We start from the raw sequence: 20,799 nt of genomic DNA on the forward strand, positions 1-20,799 counted from the left end.
AGTAGTGGCCAAACCATACAGCTCCATGAGCCCCAAGTTCCTAGACAGCCATTTAAAACTGAGCTGGAATGGAAAAATTGTTGTCTGCTCTACATCCTCAACTCCAGCTTAACTGGTAAATGGAAGGAGGTGGCAAAGAGAATGGTCAGCCCTTCACTTGGTAGCATATGCCTAGGAACATGGTTCAAAATTAAGATGTCCATTTCTTTGTGCTGGCAGAAAGATCCAACGAAAATGCCTAATAGCAAGACAGGGAGTGAAATCGCCTTCTGGCAGCCCGTTTCCTACTCAAAAACTACAGCTTGTATTCTAACACAAGAAACTGGTTCTATTCTAACTAGAAACTGGTTCTCTTGGTTTAATTGCTTAAGTGGGCCTGGGTATACCAGTCTCCATGACAACTGTGTGCACCCTTCCCCCTCCTCTTTGGAGCTTAGAGCAGAAAGACCATCAGAGGAGACAAACCAAACTTTAGAGGATAAGAGGAATACACAGCAGAAATACTAAAAGCTGTTGGAGTTAAGATCTGAGGTGCCTTCACTAAGCTTATTATAATAATGAGAAAGGCACTGAATCCACTCAAACAACAATTCTTTTATTTTATTTTATTTTATTTTATTTTATTTGAGGAGTTTTGATCATGTTTCCTACTAAGGACATAAAGAATAGCCCATGGACACAGACTTGGTGGGAGGAAGCACTCTCACAAATATACCATTATGCTAGTACAAAGACAAGATGGATGTACCCTTGATAATGTAATTACAGCTAGTTGGAAAATTGAACTCTACATACTATTGTGGGAGGCTAAGTGGATAAAAAAAAACACTTTGGAAAACTCTATGGCATTATGAAGAACACTAAATGATATGTTACAAGTTACCAAGGAATTCCACTTCTGTATATAAACCCCAGAAAAGTGAGTATATGTCCTTACCACAAACTCTATACAAGAATATGGAAGATTTCTTCACAGTAGGCCCAAACTATCCAAATTCCCATCTGTACTAGACCATATAAATGAACTACACGAAGTAATATTATACCACAGCAAGGATAGTCAGCTAGTACTTGTAGCCATGGAATAAATGCCATACAGAAAATGTTCAGTTAAAGAAGCTAGGCACAGTGTCCATGTATCCTGTGTCTCCACTTATATAAAATACAAGCAGGGAAACCTCATCTTTCTTGCTAGAGAGCAACATAATTGCTGTCACCAGGGCGAGGTAGGTGAGAGCTCTCCATGATGCCTCTGTTTCTTATATATGAAGGGTAGCTCACTGCCAGGGCTGTCCAATCTTTGATATTGCCACACAATGTTGTCATCTACAAAGTTCACATTGAGAAGCAGCACAATCAAAAAAAATCACATTAAAAAACAAAAACAAAACAAAACAAAACAAAACAAAACAAAAAACCTCACAGGCTGGAGAGATGGTTCAGTGGTTAAGAGCACTGGCTGTTCTCCCAGAGGTCCTGAGTTCAATTCCCAGCAACCATCTGTAATAGGATCTGTAATAGATGCCCTCCTCTGGTGTGTCCAAGGAGAATGGGGAAAAAAAAACCCTCATGCTTTATGTAAGTGTACAATTTGTGTTAGTCCACATTCATAGTTAGACTCTGCTTCAAGTTAGACAGGTCTGAATGGATATCTTGGGCTTGTAAAAATCCATCAAACTGAACACTAAGATATGTGTACTTTCATATATTTGTATTTGAGGAAGAATTTTTAAAATGACTTAAAATCTTTACCTATCCTACTGGCATGTGCCACCACGACTGGCAAGAGGTATGCACGCCACTCTCAGTCCTCTATGGTACTCTCTGCACACTAGGCAAGTACTCTGTCAAATGAGCTATATCCCCAGCTATGTGTTGTTTTAGTAAAATCTACATGTGTGGGATATACAATACATTCGGGGAGTGATTATTTCTGGGGTAAGATCTGAGGGGTATGATGGAGTTCCATTTAGTCAAGGAGTGCACTGGATCTCTTGGAGCCGGAATTAGAGGCAGTTCTGAGACACCCACCATGATAGGAACTAAATGTAGGTTCCGGGATTCAAAGCCAGAGCCTCTGGTAGAACAGCAAGTGCTCTTAACAACTAGGCCATCTCTCCAGCCCACAGATTTATTTCTTCACTGAAAAAAACCAGACAACCTGTACCTATCTCTTTATCATACACATTCTTTTTGTTCTATGGACTCTGAGCACATGTATGTGACCTACTTTGACCAATGAGGTCCCCCCGCTCAGTGCTAGGAATTGAAATAGGGTCTCCTTAGTGGACAAGCACTACCAAGCTCCAGCCCGCATCCCTCCAGACAAGGTCTTCAGTTACAGCCCTCATCCTGGCCTACACAGTCTTAACAAACATAATTTGAGCACTGGATTGAATTTGCATACGCTGCTTCTACTCAGGCTCTTGTGCAATTTCCACGAAAACATGGCCAGGCTAGTCTGCTAGAGGAATCCACAGAGCAACAGCCAAAGTGCCCTTCATCAGGGCCAAAGAAACCCTAGATGAGCCAATATTACCAGATAGGTAAATGTGCCAAGACAGATAAAACATCAAACTATAAGCTTATGAGCAAAACAAACATTCATGTTTTTAAGCCACTGAGCTATTGACAATCGTTAAGCAACATGTTGTGTAACAGACAGTTGATACAATCACATACTTTAGGTTAAAGTTTAAAGATATATGAACTAAAACAATCCAAAAATATTGACTTAAAAGAGTCACCTCACATCTGTTTTGAACAGTCACATCCTGTGAGAACAAAAGCTTACCTGAGATCTTGGGAACCCGGCATCCCACAGAATTAGCATCCCAAAAGTATAACAGGACACTCAATTAAAATCCAGACCCAAGACATCCAATGGATGAGCCAACCAAATGAAGCTGTCTGCTACATCTCTAATTTCCCATTTTCCCCAAAATACACAACATGAAACAGCCATTCCTTTTCCTAATCTTTTTTAATGCCATTGAAATGGCTCTGGTCTACGTAAAATCTCTTGTATAATACCCAACACATTATATAAGGAGAGGGGGAGTGATACAACTTCCTGTTTCTGACCATCGTGGCCACGGTTCACCACACAGGGAGAACTGACAGTGGAGTTTTCTTGGCAGAGCTCTTTCTAAGATAACCACTGGCAGAGGTGTGTGCCAGCACCTGGTCCTCAGCACCCAGCTGAGTAGTGGCTGTGTTACCTGGATTAACCTGAGCTTTTGCAGAACCCAGGATGAGCAAGAGCAGGAGCAGCACCAGGGGCATTCTGGGAATCGGGATCATTTCAGAAGACGGAGTTGGATCTGGAGTCTGCAGCCCACCGACAATGCAAGGAAAGAGAGAAGGAAGAGAAGTGAATAATGCAGATTTCACCAGCACACGGGAACACGATCTTCACAGACAATCTGGGACTCTTGTAAAGTTTATTTCCACATTTAAAGCCTCAAATCCCACCCAGGGATCATTAAGTGCAAGAATTTTCCAACTCTCTTGGATTAAACACTCACTCCTGGAAGTAAAAATCAACAGAACTACACACAGGTAGCAATGTATTACCGACGCGAATACCAAACGGTAGTAACAAAGTAAAATTTATATTTATGATGGCAGCTAATATTTTCATATTATCAACATTAATTCCAACATTAACCCAAGAAAAACATTCAGTAACTTTAATCTTTTTAAATCTCTATAAATCAACACTTATCTTGATCCATTAGTTTTGAAGTGACATTTGAGTCTTTGGTTTTGGCTTTCTTCCTTCCTTTCCCTTTCTTTCTTTCTTTCTTTCTTTCTTTCTTTCTTTCTTTCTTTCTTTCTTTCTTTCTTTCTTTCTTTCTTTAAGGTTTCCTCCAAGTGATCATGTGACAACAGATTAGATACAGTATGGACATATCAATATATACCCAGATTTAGCTTAATAGAGGCATACGGAGTTACATTGTAACTATCTATCTATAGTGTAGTTATTTGTATGTATACAAGTGAATATACTACATATGCACTGTCCTTTCACTCAGCTGAAAGGCCTAGAGACAACAGCATCTTGTCAGTGAGCATTCATTGACAATGCAAACCAAGTGCCCAGATCTTGGCTTCTAATCCCATCTTCCAATAAAAGAATCAGAAGTCTTTAGAAAAACTGGTTGAGTCTAGCACTGGATCAGGAAATATACAAGATAAGCCTAGAATATATGTTGTATGCACACACATGCAATCGTGCAGGTGTGTATACACACATACACACACACACACACACACACACACACACACACGATGAAATACATCAAAAGCACATAGGAGTCAACTGAAAGTTCTCCCAGTAATGAAAGCTGGAACAATTTGATCAACAAAACAAATAGAGGAGTATTAGATTATAACTCAGAGTATGAAATAAATATCCACAAATCCATGTTGATGTAAATGAATGACTGAATAAACAAATGAGGGAGAATAGCTCATTTTCCATGAAAAAGAATTCCAAATAATTTACATAGCTAATCTGATTTTAAACAAGTGGCCCCATGTTACAGCACAAAGAAACAAACAGGCACATGGGCCTGGGGTTCGCATGACTCCAGAGTCTGCCTGGGGTCACTGACATTGTCATCATCCCTTTAGTCTGCTGTTCTATTCTATTCTATTCTATTCTATTCTATTCTATTCTATTCTATTCTATTCTATTCTATTCTATTCCATTCCATTCCATTCCATTCCATTCCATTCCATTCCATTCTATTCTATTCCATTCTATTCTATTGCCCCTACTCTCCAGCTCAGTTCTACTGAAGCTTCTCATTTATTTCTTCTATTGGCTTTTGCCTATGGACCTCTGGCAAGCTCTTTCCTCCTTACCTGCCCAAGTCTTTATTCAATAGTTATTTCTGCAGCTAAGTGTTCTGACTCAATTGCTCAATGCACTGAAAACATAGCTTTTCATATAGTACGGATCATGCTTTCAACTATGTATGGTCACCGTGACTATTTAGTATCCTTTCTGTAAGCTCCATGTTTATTCTCAATGCTACTGTGTTCAAAACACTCAACAGAGAGGCTTGATAAATACCATCATAGACCCAAATACTCAGTGACTATATCTAGCTAATCTGAAATGTTTTGCCCTAAAAGGAATTTTCCTCAAGGATTCCAATGAGCAGACAAAACCCTCTGAATCAATGGTCTCAAGGATTCAGTATTTACCCATGTGGCACATGACAGAGCCCAGAGCAATCATGGAAATGCGATGAGCAGTTGAGAGAGTCCTCCTCTGTGTACTTTTGTGACTAACAACATGAACTCCTAAAACAAACACTTCATCCAAGTCTTAAAATAAAATAAAATTCAAAATGAAAATATGCCTGGTCAGAGTACTGCCTTGTATTCATTTACTCAGCAATTGTTTGGGAAATGCCATTCACGTGGTATATATACATCTTAAATGTCAGAGAAGGGCTGGGTCAGTGGCTCAGGCAGTAATGTATTCTACAGAAGCATGAGGACCTGAGTTTGATCTCCGAGAATCCATGTCACTAAGGTATACTGACACAGCTACAAATTCCAGTACTGGGGAGACAAAGACAAGAAAGGGATCCTTTAATCTCACTGTCCAGGGAATCTAGCTAAATCAGTGGGCTCAGTAAAAGACCCTGACTCAAAAACAAAAACAAAAATACCCCCCCCCAAAAAAACAAAATGAAATTAAAAATAAAAGTATGCAAAGATAAAGAGACAGCAACTGACAGGCCAAATGCTCTAAATCATTTCTTCCCCTTTCACTCTCATAATAAACAAGATGTTAGGGCATGTGAGGAGGAGCTGTAAACAATAAAGAAAACAAGATTGAAGACTGCAGAAGTAGATACGCTGTTCCAGGAAAGCCGTACAGTAAAAATCCTCTAAGCATGCCAGCGGTTCAGAGGCAGATAAGGAAAACAGTGGAGAGGCTGGGCAGCCAGAAGCCATTCACGAATAAACAAGCATTTGATAAATAAGCATTAAAATAACAAAACAACATCAATGACAGTGCCAGTGGCTCAACAGCCTTTTCAAAAACAAAAGCCAAGGCATATCCACACCTCACACAAAAATATAGAGCCCAAAATGTAAAGACAGAACAATGAAAGGACCTCAAGAAAACACAAGAATTTGCTATAAACTAAAGAAAGGCTTGCATGAAAAAGACATAAAAAGCAAACTCCATAGAAGAAAAATAGTGATAATAACATTTCCCCACAAAAATTCAAAACATCCAAGGAACAAGAAAGATATTATAAACTTAACAGATAAGCAAGGAACAAAGTTAAATATTTGAAACTGTGAAGTGAAACAACTTCTGTTGTAAAAAGCCACTAAAAATATGGGCCAAGTAAATAAAGAACATCTAACAAAGGGGACAGTATATTGCATCTGAAAGCATTCTAGCTCAGAAAAATCCAAAAACCAAACACCAGAGTAGTCGCTGAATTGGTCTCACAAGCTATCCAAGCTTGATGACGTGAGGCCTGACAATGGTGTGAAATGCATGCTCCACAGCTAAAAATGCACCATGCTGCCCACATGTTACATATCCTAGAGAGCAGGTTGCAGGTACATACAGCATATGTGTACACACAAGTGCTCTGCAGTATATTTTCTAAGTAACAAAAACTTGGGAAGATGTTTATCAACAGGAGGATGCTAAGTACTATGCTGTTCCTACTACAGAAATACTTTTTGATGGCAAAAAAAGAATGAATTCCAGAAGCTGGAGAGATGGGTCAGCGTATAATAGTATTGGCTGTTCTTACAGAAGACTCAGTTTGCCTCCTAGCCCCCACATATCAACCCACAACCAACTATAGCTCCAGTTCCAGGAGGATTGAGCGCTCTCTTCTGGTCTCTCTGGGCACTACACATATGTGGTAAAGGCAGACAAACCATTCATACACATAAAATAAATAACTCATTAAAATAAAAACAGTGAGCTACAGCTATGCGCGGTCACATAGCTTGCCACTTGTGACATGTTTTTAGGTGAACAAGAAGGCTGCAAAGTCTTTTTGGAGCATTCTATATGTTTTCATGAGCACACACATTTATATATTCACAGATGATCTGGTAACAATGACTCCCTCAGAGCAGAAGATGTTAGAGAGAGTGCAGATTTTGGCAAGAGGACTCGTGAATGACTGCAATTATGGAGACTGCCTTATTCATAGTAATTCTATTTTTTTGTGCCTGTGTGTATGTGCTGTACGTACGTACATGCTTGTGTACCTGTGTGTAGAGAACAGAGGTTGGTATTGACTGTCTTCCTGGGTCATTCTTCACTTTATTAACTGCAGCAGCAGACTGTTTTGTTGAACAGCAGCTCTCTGATGCAGCTAGTCTGGCTAGCTAGCTCGCTCCAGGAATTCCCTGTACACACTGAGACTTCAGCAGGCTACCACACCTACCTGCCTACCTGGCTTTTATGTGAGTTCTGGAGACCCAAACTCCAATCTTTACAAGTCCATTATACACTGAGCCATCTTCCTAGTTCATTGTTTGATCTTTAAGAGGGGAATGTGTTTTTGGTTAATGTCACTTATAATAACTTTTCTGAAAAAAATGAAAACATTATTCTTGGCATAAGGCTGTCAGAATCTCAAGATGCTTTCCAGGCAATCCTGCATGTTCCAGAATGGGAGGTGTTGGGGCAACATGGCCTGCATCTCCAAAAGACACTTGGACTACTCAGAGACCATATTGATTAAAACATCTTACAAGTGGGAGCACAAAAATGGTTGAGAATCACCTTGTGTCTTTCTAGTTTTGAATGTTGAGGATCTTTCAAATGTATGATATCACAGTCATCACAATCATGTAGAGGGGGGATTGTCATCTTCTTTCTACAGATCTAGAAAGCACAGTTGCTTCATTAACACCCTGGACAGTCTCACCTGTACCAGCTACTTTTTCCCATCCACTACTATGAGTATAGTTCTCTTCTTAACCCATCTGTCTGTCTGTCTGTCTGTCTGTCTGTCTACCAAGTCAGACTATGACTCATCTAAGATTAGGGATCTTGTTTTCCCTGCCTCAAAACAAGGTTGATTTTAATTCCCTGGACCATGAAGTTAGGAGGAAAGACAGTTAACATCGATTTTAGTGACCCTAATGTCAAGGCTGGTACTTCTCTGCCCACAGCTCAACACTTCCCAAGGAACATCAATGGGCATGTGGCTCAAAGAGAATAGGTAGTAAAGAATCCGTTCTCCCCCCTTCTTCAACTCAAAATCCCCTCCCCTTCCCCGTGTTCAATGGACACTCCTAGGTGAACATAGAAGAAGCCACAGCTCAGGACTTCCTATAAACTCTATGAGATCTTATAGAAGATTATTGACTTTCTACCTTAGGTAGGTCCACACCAAGATTTAGACATACTAGGAAATCAGGAAGAAAAATGGAAGGTCAGCCAGGAGTGTGGCATCCACACCCAAAAATGAGCAACTCTTCAGCAGGGAACAAAAACAAGTGTATGGAAAGTTCAACTTCTTACTAATTACCTCTGAACTCCGACGAGCTTACAAAAGCCTCTCTCAACTGCAGTAAAGTCACTTCATAGAGAAAGGTCAAGCCTATTTTACAGAAGGTTCTCACAAGATGCCTCACTCTTGGTCAGTCCTATGGCTCTTGAACTCAAGGGCTATGCGCCCCTATAACGGTACCTGTCTCTTACAACTGTCTTAGTTAAATCAGAGTACCTCCCTGGGAACAAGCTTCACAGTAGTGAATAGGTGAGAGAGAAAGAACCTTGAGAGACAAAGATGACATTAATATTGAGCTTCTAAGTGAGCAGAAAGCTAATGTCACTACCTCATCTAATGCGCATGCTTCATAATCTCAGAGCAAGGTTGGACTCTCTGTGTTAGTGGGAAACCACACTCTTTGGCAGACCAATCCACAAACCCCACTGGAAAATCTATTCTTCACTATAGAATTAAATGCATGTGATAGATAATAAATGGAAGAGTGGATAGATGGACAGATGAATACATGGGGGATAGAGAGACAGGCAGGTAGGCAGACAGGAAGATAATAGGTAGATATATGATAAATGTTGATTGACAGATAATAGATATATACATAGAAAAATAACCAATGATAGATAAATGGTAGATAGATGATAGATAGATAGATAGATAGATAGATAGATAGATAGATAGATAGATAGATAGATCGGATCAATGTTGATTGATGATAGGAAAATAATTAGTAAATGATGGGTGGGTAAAAAAAATAGACAAATGGTTGATAGATTATAAATGAAAGGTAGATGAGAAAGGCTAGATGATATATGATTGATAAGTGGATGAAAATGACAGAAGATAGATAATAAATTAAGATAGATGGCATGCAGAAGACAAGTAGAGAAATAAACTGATTTAGATGGTACAGATATGCATACAATTATAATCAGAAATTTCTTTAGAAACTATGTATATGTACATATATGTATACATATATATGTACATATATGTATACATATGCATACATATATATAATAAGTAACATTAATTTTTTAAAGTAACCCCTTGTTTTCAGTCTGTCATAATGCAAAAAGTAGGAAGTCCAGGCAACTGTTGGGGTCTTCTTGCCTAGTGAGTAAGAAGTTTTAACAGCTCTGTTCTTCCCAAGCCCCTTAGAGAAAGCTAAACCCAGAGATGGTAGGGTCCTTTGTATCTTCATATAGAATGTTAGTATAACTCATCTTTTTCTCTGAAGTAGAACTGGAGGTATATCCATCCCTCCTTATGAAATGCCTGATCTTACTTAATGTGAAAACCATTACATTCTTATCCCCATCACAGGCTAGTTCTTTAAAAAAAAAAACAAAAAAAAAAACTTTGCTGATTAGTTTTGAATAACAAATCCCACATAGTGTGTTTAAAATGGCATTTGGTGTTTTAAAAGTGTTCCGTCTACTTATCAAAGTTGTGAATCATTGAATGAGTAGCCAACATTGCTAAAGGATCCAGGACCTGGCACCTTTAAACAGAAATCCTCTAAGTGCATTCGAAATAATACTCAGTGCACTAAAATCCAGTGTATAACCAACTTCTCAGGTATACAGCATGTCCAACTTAGCAGGCTGCCCTTTTCCCAGACTGTCCATCGTCCCAGACCCGATAGCTGAGGACAACCTGACATGATGCTGGATTTGATGAAGAATCAGTGTCTATAGATTTCCTCTGAGGGCCTCGGTGAAGCCTATGTCAAGGACCACATATGAAGGGCCGCTGTCCTGGCCAGTCAGCTCTGTCCAGGGTGTGGATGAAAAGCCAGGGAATGACTAGAAATGAAATCGGAGGATGTGTGACAAGCTGACGCTGACACATGTGTACAGATATAACTGTGTGGCACTCGTGTGTACATGTGCAGACGATTACACTTTGATGAGGAGAAATCTCATTCACGGATTTGATTCAGAGGACATTGGAGGTCATTCAAGACTTGTTTTTCCTCTCTGCTGAGTCATTTTGAATTTAACAAATAAGAAGAGTAATCTTTGGAGTATTTCATATTCAGCAGAAAAATATGCAGAAATGACTTTGGTTTGGGTAAGAGGTCCCTAGACACACACACAAACAACAGAGCCTCCCAAACATCTTCATGCTTATCTTGATTCCTGAGGATATGTCAAAGTCTTCTTCACTCCTAACTTCTCCCTGGGTCTCCTGGCCTTTTCCTCTCTACATGATGTCCCCAACCCTGAGCCAAAATCCTTGAGAGGCCCAACATATGCTTAAGGACTTGAGATGTGACCCAGGTGACCTGGGGTTACCAGCTCTGCTTGCACAGAACAGCAAAAGCTCCTTCTGCCTTCATCAGAGGAGGAATTTGTTTCCCTTCACCTCTGTCTTTCCATCTGTAAAATGGAGACAACTAGAATTTGTAAAGTAGCTGAAGGAAAGAACGATCCAGATGCCTTGCCTTACATCATTCCCCTTCGCAGAACAGGAGATGGTAAAAAGTGAATCCACTGTTGTGGAAGATGCACTCTCTTCCTGGGCAGAGAGTGGGCACCAGCCATACACCATATAATATCACTCACCTATTTTCATTGTATATTATACCCCATTGGGATGTTAAACCTAGATGCTGCCAGAGGATTTCCAGGAGGAAGAGGAAGATGGCATAAATGCTAAATAGAAGTAGAGCTCTTTCCAAACACACAACAGTGGTCAGCATGACACACAATGCAATATCCTTTGGCTTGCCAATACCTTAGACATGACCTTGCTGGGTTTCAACAGGCCCTGGAACTTCATTCAGAGCATACACACACACATATTTCCTCTCTCTCTCTCTCTCTCTCTCTCTCTCTCTCTCTCTCTCTCTCTCTCCTGACACTTCCAAACAGGATTCCACATGTGAATCTCCCACCTACCCAGCCTTTCTTGCTTACCCAGTGCACCCCTATCCCAGCTCCTCTGGCCTTCATGAGTGGAGGGCTGTCTCTCCAAGGCCTGGGCCACAGGGGGGGGGGGTCAGTATGTGGGATGGTGGCATGAGAGCTTGGAAGGTCACAAGGAATGTTCTAGTCTTCCGAAACCACAGAACCACAACAGTAAAAGCTTTAAGAGACCGGAGACCTTGTCTTTCCCAATGTTACACGACCTTTCTCTGGGGCACCAGAGGCATGGTCAGACTTCTAGTTATCTAGTCCAGAAGTCCTTCTCTGTTACTCTGCCTCTCCTAGTCCAGCTCTCTGATCTTCCTTCCTAAAATGCAGAGCCATCCACAAAATCTTTAGGTTCTGTCTGTCTGACTGTCTGTCTGTCTGTCTGACTGTTTGTGTGTTTTTAAACCAGCAGAATACTTACTAGGGAAACCTTTATGGTAGTTTTAAAGTGTCTCCACAGATAGTTGTTACAGTCTAGCGCCTCACTGTGTATAACTGAACTGAGTCAATATAAACTCAACGGAGCCACATCTAACAAAATGAACGGGTGAAAAAAATGATGTTTGTGGAACAATATCTGGTCTCTTCCCTGGGACTGCTGCCTTAGAACGCCAGGCACCATGCTGTGACAAAGTCCAGGCCACAAAAAGAAGCCCTAGGTAGGTGTTCCCGCTGACCATCCAAGCTGAGGTCCCATGGGACAACAGATTCCACTCCCCCACTTTGGAGAGAGGAGACCGTCCAGTGGAGCCCCACCACAGTGGCTTCCAGAAACTTCAAGGTAGGCCTTGAGCAAAGACAGGTGAGCCAAGTCACCGAAGCGAAGCCATGAGAAAAACACTTGCTGTGGCTTTGTCTCACTGAGCTTTGAGGTGACAGAGTGTAAAGCAAAGAGTAACCGCAACGAGTCACACAGGTAAAGCTTGCCTGTCACAAACTGAAGGGCCCATTTTCTTAATATTGCCTGGGTTTTGGCTCACCAGTTTGCTTGTGGCCTTGCAAGGTAGCATGAGGACTTAGGTCATAGGGTGAAGGAGTCAAACGGGAAAGTGACAAGCAAAGACTCTTGAGGTAGGTGACAAACTGCCTTTATCTTGAGGCCTCAGAAGTGGCATCTGATCCAGGTCTCATTACTTTTTTTGACCTCTGGGTGGCACACTTGACGCCCCCTCTACCCCTCAGGCTGTTCTTCCTTCCTTTCTTTCTTCCTTTCTTTCCTCCTTTCTTTCTTTCTTTCTTTCTTTCTTTCTTTCTTTCTTTCTTTCTTTCTTTCTTTCTTCCTTTCTCTCTCTCTTTCTCTCTCTCTCTCTCTCTCTCTCTCTCTCTCTCTCTTTCTTTTTAAAATTAGATATTTTCTTATTTATATTGCAAATGTTATCCCTTTTCCTAGTTTCCTCTCTGAAAATTCCCTATCCCCTTCCCCCTCCCCCTGCTCCCCAACCCACCCTCTTCTGCTTCCTGGCCCAGGTATTCCCCTATACTGGGAAGTAGAACCTTCAGAGGACCAAGCACCTCTCCTCCCATTGATGACCGCCGACTAGGCCATCCTCTGCTACATATGCAGTTAGAGACACAAGTCCCACCATGTGTTTTCTTTGGTTTTTGGTTTAGTCCCAGGGAGCTCTGGGGGTACTGGTTAGTTCATATTGTTGTTCCTCCTAGGGGACTGCAAACCCCTTCAGCTCCTTGGGTACTTTCTCTATCTTCTTCATTAGGGACCCTGTGCTCCATCCAATGGATGACTGTGAGCATCCACTTCTGTATTTGCCAGGCACTGGAAGAGCCTCTCAGGAAACAGCTATATCAGGCTCCTGTCAGCAAAATCTTGTTGGCATCTTCAATAGTGTCTGGGTTTGGTGGTTGTTTATGGGATGGATCCCCAGGTGGGACAGTCTCTGGATGGTCATTCGTTCAGTCTCTGCTCTGAACTTTGTCTCTGTAACTCCATCCATGAGTATATTGTTCCCCCTTGTAAGAAGGATCAAAGTATCCACACTTTGGTCTTCCTTCTTCTTGAGTTTCATGTGTTTTGCAAATTGTATCTTGGGTATTCTAAGTTTCTGGGCTAATATCCACATATCAGTGAGTGCATATCAAGTGACTTCTTTTGTGATTGGGTTACCTCACTTAGGATATCCTTCAGATACATCCATTTGCCTAAGAACTTCATAAATTCATTGTTTTTAATAGCTGAGTAGTACTCCATTTTCTGTATCCATTCCTCTGTTGAGGGACATCTGGGCATTTAGGTGGGGGCTTGCTTACAGTTTCAAAGGTTTGATCCATGATCATCATGGCAGGGAGTATGGTGGCAAGCTTAGCACTGGAGCAGTAGCTGAGAGCTGCATCCAAATCTGCAGGCCAAGAGAGCAAGACTGGGTTGGGTATGGGTTTTTGAAACCCATCTTTCTTCTAACAAGGCCATGCCTCTTAATCCTTCTAATCCTTCCAAACAGTTCCACTCCCTGATGACTAAACACTCAAACACTCAAATATATGAGCCTATGGGACATTCCTATTTAAAACACTACAAGCCACATTCATGTATATATATATATATATACATATATATATATATGTGTGTGTGTGTGTGTGTGTGTGTGTGTGTGTGTGTGTGTGTGTGTGTGTGTATGTGTGTGTATATATATATGTGTGTGTGTGTGTGTGTGTGTGTGTGTGTGTGTGTGTGTGTGTGTATACTGGGGGTCAAGGTACAACATTATCATCTTTAGTTTCCCAGTGCAGAACACCAAGTACAATGATAATCAGTGAATGTGTTGGGCAGATGACAAGATGGTATGGGGTTCTTTAACAATCTGAAATATCTGCTGGCCTGTTAATCTTGCCACCAAGAAAGAGAAGACAGAGAACACATGCTTCTTCCATGAGGTTCTTTCCTCCTTATAGGCAGTCATAACATATCTCTTCCATTGCTGAACCCATTGACTCAGCAGATAACCCTACCTACGGTAACCTGTACCTTACAAATTCCCAGTTGTGTGCATGTATGACCACGAGTCTTGTGAGTCCTCAACAAAACTTCAGTGGTCTCAAAGGCATGGATATCTTGTTCCTCTAAGTTTTTCTTCGAGTAATGATAAACACTAATTGAGCACTTGCTAAATACCAGGCAGTGTGTTAGGCTTGGTATACATCTTTCTCATTTTGTTCACAGCCTCTAAAGGATCCTGAACCAGCGAGGACAGAAAGAGAAACTACCAGCAAACCCACCCATGGGCCTGAGCGCTAGCTTGGGCTCTACCATAATCACCACCCCCCACCCAGACTGGGCAGTGGTGCAGTTCCCATAAAGGGCCCAGCTTCCTCTTCACTAAAGGAATTGGGCTAAACGAGAATAGATGGATTCCAAGCTGTCTCTCAGCTCCAATGCTCTAAAATTTTAAAGTAATATTTTCATTTATTTTTAACATTCTTAAAAATGTATACAATGTGACATTATTGCACCCAAACCCCACCATCCCATTTCTCCAGTTCCCCCTTGTCCCACCCCACCCTCCTCAATGCCCTCTTCTTTCTTTATAGCCATTGAGACAAATTAGTGCTCCTACATGCATGTGGTTTGGGGTGGGTGCATCTATTGGAGTGTATGTAACCTATCATTGTCTAAACCCTTCCAAAACAGACAGCCCTCTACAGCCATCAACTACAACCAGGGGTGGGTTTCACAAGTCCCTCCCCCATTCCTTTGAAATGCTGACAGGCTTGATCTAATGCAGGTTTTTATTCAGGGGACCCCAGCTGTTGTAAGTTCATAAGTGTGACAGCCATGTCCTATCAAGAGCATACTTCATAGCACTCCCTCCATCCTCTACCGCTTAGATGCTTTTGGTCCCTTCTGTGGTGTTCCCTGGGCCTAGGGTGAGGAGCATCTTGATAGAGATATCTCATTTAGAGATGGACACTCAACTGTCACTTATCCTTATCACTTTGACCAGTTATGAGTATCTGCATTATCAACTATCCATTGGGGCTGGGGACTGAGCTTCTCAAACCAAGGTTGCTGATATTCCCCATGCTGTCATGGTTCCAAACACGTATAGGACCCACCACAGCTTAGCAGAGCCGTCCCCAACTCAGGAGGAATATGGTTCCTATGTAGCCCAGGTGCATGCCATCTGACAGTAATAAGAACTTTGCCTGCTCGACACACTACAAAGCACTGGGACAGCCTGGTTTCATCAGTTATTCCTTGCCCAGGCCACAGAGGAAATCTCTGCCAGACCCAGGCCAGAGTGGAGATGGTGAGAGGCACCCACTCATTCCGTTTCTAAAACCCATTGGCTCCTGTCTGGAATGAAAACCACCAATGGTAAAGGCTAAGAGTCTGTCTGCTTGGTGGCTTGTAAGGTCACTCTAGGTCAGAGAGGAGGCCGTGGCCAGAGTAAGATTTGAAATCTGAACTTACCAGGGAGGAGCTGGTGCCAAACCCGAGGCTTTGGGAACCACGGCCTCTCACCTCTGGGAGAGACAGCAAAAGTCCAGCCAAAGATCTCCACAGAAACAAAGCTATCTAAGGGCTTCCTCTGGGTCTTGGAGACATCTTCAAAGTAGAGCAAGCCTTAATGAGGGTGGGTGTGGGGGGAACAAGCGCCAAAAGGCTTGGAATTGGAGACTTGCTCTCTCTGAGCTGTGCCTCAGGGCCTGTCTTCAAGAAGCTGTGGTAGACCTAGAAGCAGAAGCTAGGACAAAGCCTTTTGGTTCACAATAGAGAGCACGCTGTTCAGAGGTCTCATAGACGGTGCTGAATGCTGATATATGACTCTGAAATTCATGGTGAAATACTGGCCCCACTATGCAATGGTATTGGAGCCTGTTACCCCATTTGTGACAGAGATCTTTTGGCATCTTTATAAAAGATAATAAGGACTCTTTCAATCCTCTCTTAAGAGACACCAAAACTAGGGGTGGTGATACACAGCTAGAATCCCAGCACTTGGGAGGCTAAGACAGGATGGTTGCTGGGAGATGGGGACCAGCCTGGGCTATACTGTAAGACCTCCATTTGAAAACCTTAATAGAGAAGATCATAAGGAGACCCCATAGAGCTCCTCTCACTATGCTGTACCATGTGGGGACAGTGAAAAGGAGCCATGTGTAATGACGCCATTTAATGTTCCCAAGCTAACCCTTTCTGTTGTGCTGCGTCCCCTCTGTGTTCTTCTGCAAGCACATTGGTAAACTGCCGCTATCTTTCCACTTCCTTTTCTGTGCCTCAACTCAGTGAGTCCTAAATGATTCATCGGGGTGTTGAATGCTATTGAAACACAAATCCACGCTGCTCAGGGCTTCTCTAGTTTCTTCTCACCACCCCACACTGAGTGATCAGCTACAGAGGAGAAAACGTTGGTCTAGCTGCAAGGCATAAAGTTTCCTTCTCTGCCCTTAACACTAGCTATAAACAATTTAATGGCATGAGCTGGGCATGCTTATTCTCCACTGTGCCCTAGAAGTGCTTCCTACGGTCAGTTAACACAACATCATGTCTTCTCAGTACTATTTCCTCTTATGCCTTGCCATGACCCCAAGTCTCAACAGTACACGTCTCAATTCCCACTTCTTCTAGAATTTTGGTTAGAGTGTGCATTTTGGTATGTTTGGCAAGAGAACTGTCACAACTCCCACGCTTTTAGACAAGCACACCCTCTTGTGTAGAAGTTCACCTGTACATGATGGGTGCTTAGTTGAATCGTGTGACCCTACGTCCTGAAAGGGGATGTAGCATAAGAAATAGGGCCTAGACTAGAGTCTACAGTAGCCTGGTAGGCATGGTGCTTATAATGACCTGAGCCAAGGGATAAGATTCAGCAATGAGGAGAATGGCAAACTCAACATGGCAAATGATTCTGTTATACAGAATGATATGTAAAATGTCAAGTGAGAGGTGGGTTGGGCCTTAAAACAGGACTGAAGATCACATGGTTAGAACCTCATGACACTGGAAATGTGGTAAGGGATGTGCTCTAGGCAAATGTCATGGTCACTGCCCCTACAATGGCTAACACCTCTGCATGGCCTATGGCTGTGGAGTGAAGCTCTCGCCTGAGTAGCTATGATTGTTTGCAAAGAGCGCATAGAGGCTTCTGCTCAGGTTAAGGCTTAGATGGGATGTCACTCTTCCAACAGCTTCAAACAAACTGACAGGACATGTTAACCTTACCATGAGAGCACCTTACCTAAGCTAATTGGAGTGAAGGGTTCTCTCTGAGGCTTGCTTAAATGAAATGTGTGCAAACTGCATGCTCTCGGCATTTAGGTTTAAGAATTTTAAAGAGAAGTTTGACTTTCATGTTTTTATGTGTGGATTATGGAGCTAAGCCTAGGTCTGTCTGTCTGTCTGTCTGTCTGTCTGTCTCTCTCTCTCTCTCTCTCATCCTCAGCATTAGTCTGAGTAATCTCAGGGCTTTGTTATAGGTAAGCATACCACCCTTGAACACTCACAATAGTTTTTCATGATGCTTCATTTTTAGATGGTGTCACATGAAGTGGCCCAGGCTGACCCTGAGCTCGCCCTTCTGCCTTTGAACTTTTGGTCCATCAGCCTCTGCCTCTTACGTGGATAAGAAAACAGACCTGTGCCACCGGCCTGACTCAAACAGGCTTTCACTTTCACACAACTGATGGTGTTTATAGGAATAATTAGTGAGTTTTTTTTTTTCAGGAAGGAAGTTGAAATGAACTTACAAGCAATTGAAAATACATTTTAACAAAATACAGAGAACAGCTTGATGGTATACATCATCCAGATGGATAGTTTGCAGAGGCCAGATCACAGAACCACAGACACCCTTACAACACTCACCAACAGCAAAACCTCTACAGTCTTCAAAACCATCAATTAAGACAACTGCTGGAGCCAGGCCTTTGGGACAGAGTAAACTGTGTTTCTTACTTGAGTGACATGGGGAAGTAGGAGCAGTATTTATCCAGGAGTAAGACAGAATCAAGTGAGCATGAGCACCGCCATCTTTGATGCCTGGCCAGCCTCAAGGGTGCACATAGCAGCAGCAGAGGACTAACAACCCTCAGGACTAGCAGAGCATCCACTTGGACAGCTTCTGTTCTTCTTGAACGCTTTATCCCACCAACCTCTGCCATTTGATCACTCTGCCTTCCTACTCTTCTCCCTTCTCATTTTCCTCCTTCGTTGATGCCAGCATCCTGTTTCATTAGCAGTGTTTTAAGAAGGACCAGTCTCAGGCAGATAAACAAGTGGACAAATTACAAACATCAGTGACTAACAAACCATCGAGTTCTCTTTTCGGTCTCAAAGAGGATGTCCTTCATTGGTAGTTGTTGTCACTCTTATCAATAAAGGTAGGTTCTCGGGGTTAGAATGTACAAGTCCAGTACCATCTGAACCTACAACAACACGTCACAGGTTTTAAGTTAGCAGTTGACATGCAGGCTTTAGAACATGATAGCTCATCTTCAATGTCACCTCTAGCCTTGCCTGCCTGTATTATTGTAAGCAAACCTAAGTTTTATTATCTAAAAGTGGAATGCCAATGGCAGTCCTGCCTGAAAGGACCAGCCTCAGGACTAAATGAGTTAATCCTTAAAGCAGTTCTTGGCATCAATTCTTGTCGACTCTTATTACACCTGGAGCTGTTTAAATGACTGGAACCAATCTCATTTCACAGCAAATGCACTCTGATTCTCGCTCATACATGGTGGAGGCTCATACATATTAAACAACCTTGACATTACAACACACCTTGGCAGCAGAAACAAACACACCAAAAACAAACAGAAAGCCCATCCCCCTCTGCTCTAATAAGAAGCAGTCCACGTTAGCATGCAGAGCTGTCAGAGTAATCTCTTACCGGGACTTATTTTCCCAAGTATGTTTAAGCCTACACTCATTAGAAACGTGGAATACTTCCACTGTCAGCAGATGCTGTTGGGAGACTCTATAGAGTTTCACTTTTGCCTGCCAAGGGGTTCTTAGGACCTGGATCTTATGACTTCTCTAGCAGACCAGTTAAACCCAATATTTGGGTTGTTCTCTAAACTGCTGGGGGCAGGTCTTGGCTCTCTTTCAAATAGTCTGGAATTCCACCCTTTCCAAGACATGCATCTTCTAGCTGGTTAACCCCAACCCATGAAATCTCTGAAATTCGAAAACAGAGAAAGAGTTGTCACAAATGTGCTCTGAAGCTCCCCTAATAAGACCTTAATTCAAGATCTAGCTAAAATGCTCCATGAGAATGGAAGATCCACGGAAAAGGCGGGAAGGCACAAGAAGAGGGGTCCGACATAGCAAGGCAATGGAGATACTAGGTCCCCAGCACAAAGCCAAGGCATGTGTTCAGTAATGGGATGGGAAGAGACTCTGCAGCCCCAAATAGAAGACTAACACAGGCGGGGTTTTTCAGCACCAAGGAGACAGAGGTGGCTGAGTGAGGACCAGGGGCAGGGAAAGGCCCATAGCTCCCTTGGGTCTCTGCAGAAAGAGCTAGGCAAACAGTAGGGGTGTGGGTGGAGAGGAGTGGGAGGGGGCCTCTCTTAAGAAGTCTGGGTCTTGGCTCCCATCAGGAGGGTACACCTGTCAATTATATCTGGGTCTAGGGACTCAGAGTTGCCTGACCATCCATCACCTTCATCAAATGTGCATCCAATCAGTGTCATTTTTCAAACCCTTTCCCAGATCTGGCTAGAAGGGCAGCAATGAAAGCCAGAGGCTCAGACTAAAGCCAGCAGAATCCCAGAGCTCTGTGGCAGGCTCAGCTTATGAAATAAGATACCCAGAAAGAGAAACTGAGGGGATAGTCACAGCCAAGCAAACACACCCTCAGCCTGTGAACTCTGAGCCCAGAGGCCTGAGAGGGTAAAGGGACTTCAGGGAAGGGTGGCCAGATATTCCTGCTCAGTCCATCTACAGGGTCATCATTTGCCCAGTGTAGTACTGCCATGCCCACATTTCCGAGTGCTTCAGTTGTGAACTTCTGCTAAGTGAAGCCTATGTTAGTGTTGCCTGCTGTAAACGATGCAATTTCCGTGTCCCCTGTGGGTCAGATGCTCTGCTGGATCCATGGAATTCACCATCCCCTTCTCCCCTGCCCTTTAAACAGCACAGGAGGACAATGGATGCACGAGGTATCCATAATCTACAGCAATAAGCAGAAGGAAGATGTGCATAATTCCAGAATGAGTTAGCTCATATGCTTTCAATATGAGAGATGTAGAACCTAAAGACATGTGCTCTGGTACATTTCAAGCCAGAAGCACTGGGTTCATTAGCTCAGTGCTACCACTGACCTGCTGTGTGACCCAGGAGAAATTACTTGAGCTCTCTCAGCCTTAATTAACCTGCAAGATAGGATGACGATGTG

General features: G+C 42.6%; 1 protein-coding gene across 4 annotated transcripts in view; it reads right to left on the reverse strand.

Moving 5' to 3' along the window:
- Positions 1-20,799, reverse strand: part of Ddr2 (discoidin domain receptor family, member 2) — a 138,530-nt gene that overhangs the window by 60,385 nt on the left and 57,346 nt on the right. For all 4 annotated transcript variants that reach the window (XM_006496696.4, XM_006496697.4, XM_006496698.3 and 1 more), the window contains one exon: positions 3,222-3,330. In XM_006496696.4, the coding sequence (XP_006496759.1) occupies positions 3,222-3,303 (82 nt within the window). In that variant the 5' untranslated portion in view covers positions 3,304-3,330. The remainder of the gene's footprint in view (positions 1-3,221; positions 3,331-20,799) is intronic.

The sequence above is a fragment of the Mus musculus genome, chromosome 1 (genome assembly GCF_000001635.26).
Source record: "Mus musculus strain C57BL/6J chromosome 1, GRCm38.p6 C57BL/6J".
Taxonomy (NCBI): Eukaryota; Metazoa; Chordata; class Mammalia; order Rodentia; family Muridae; genus Mus; species Mus musculus.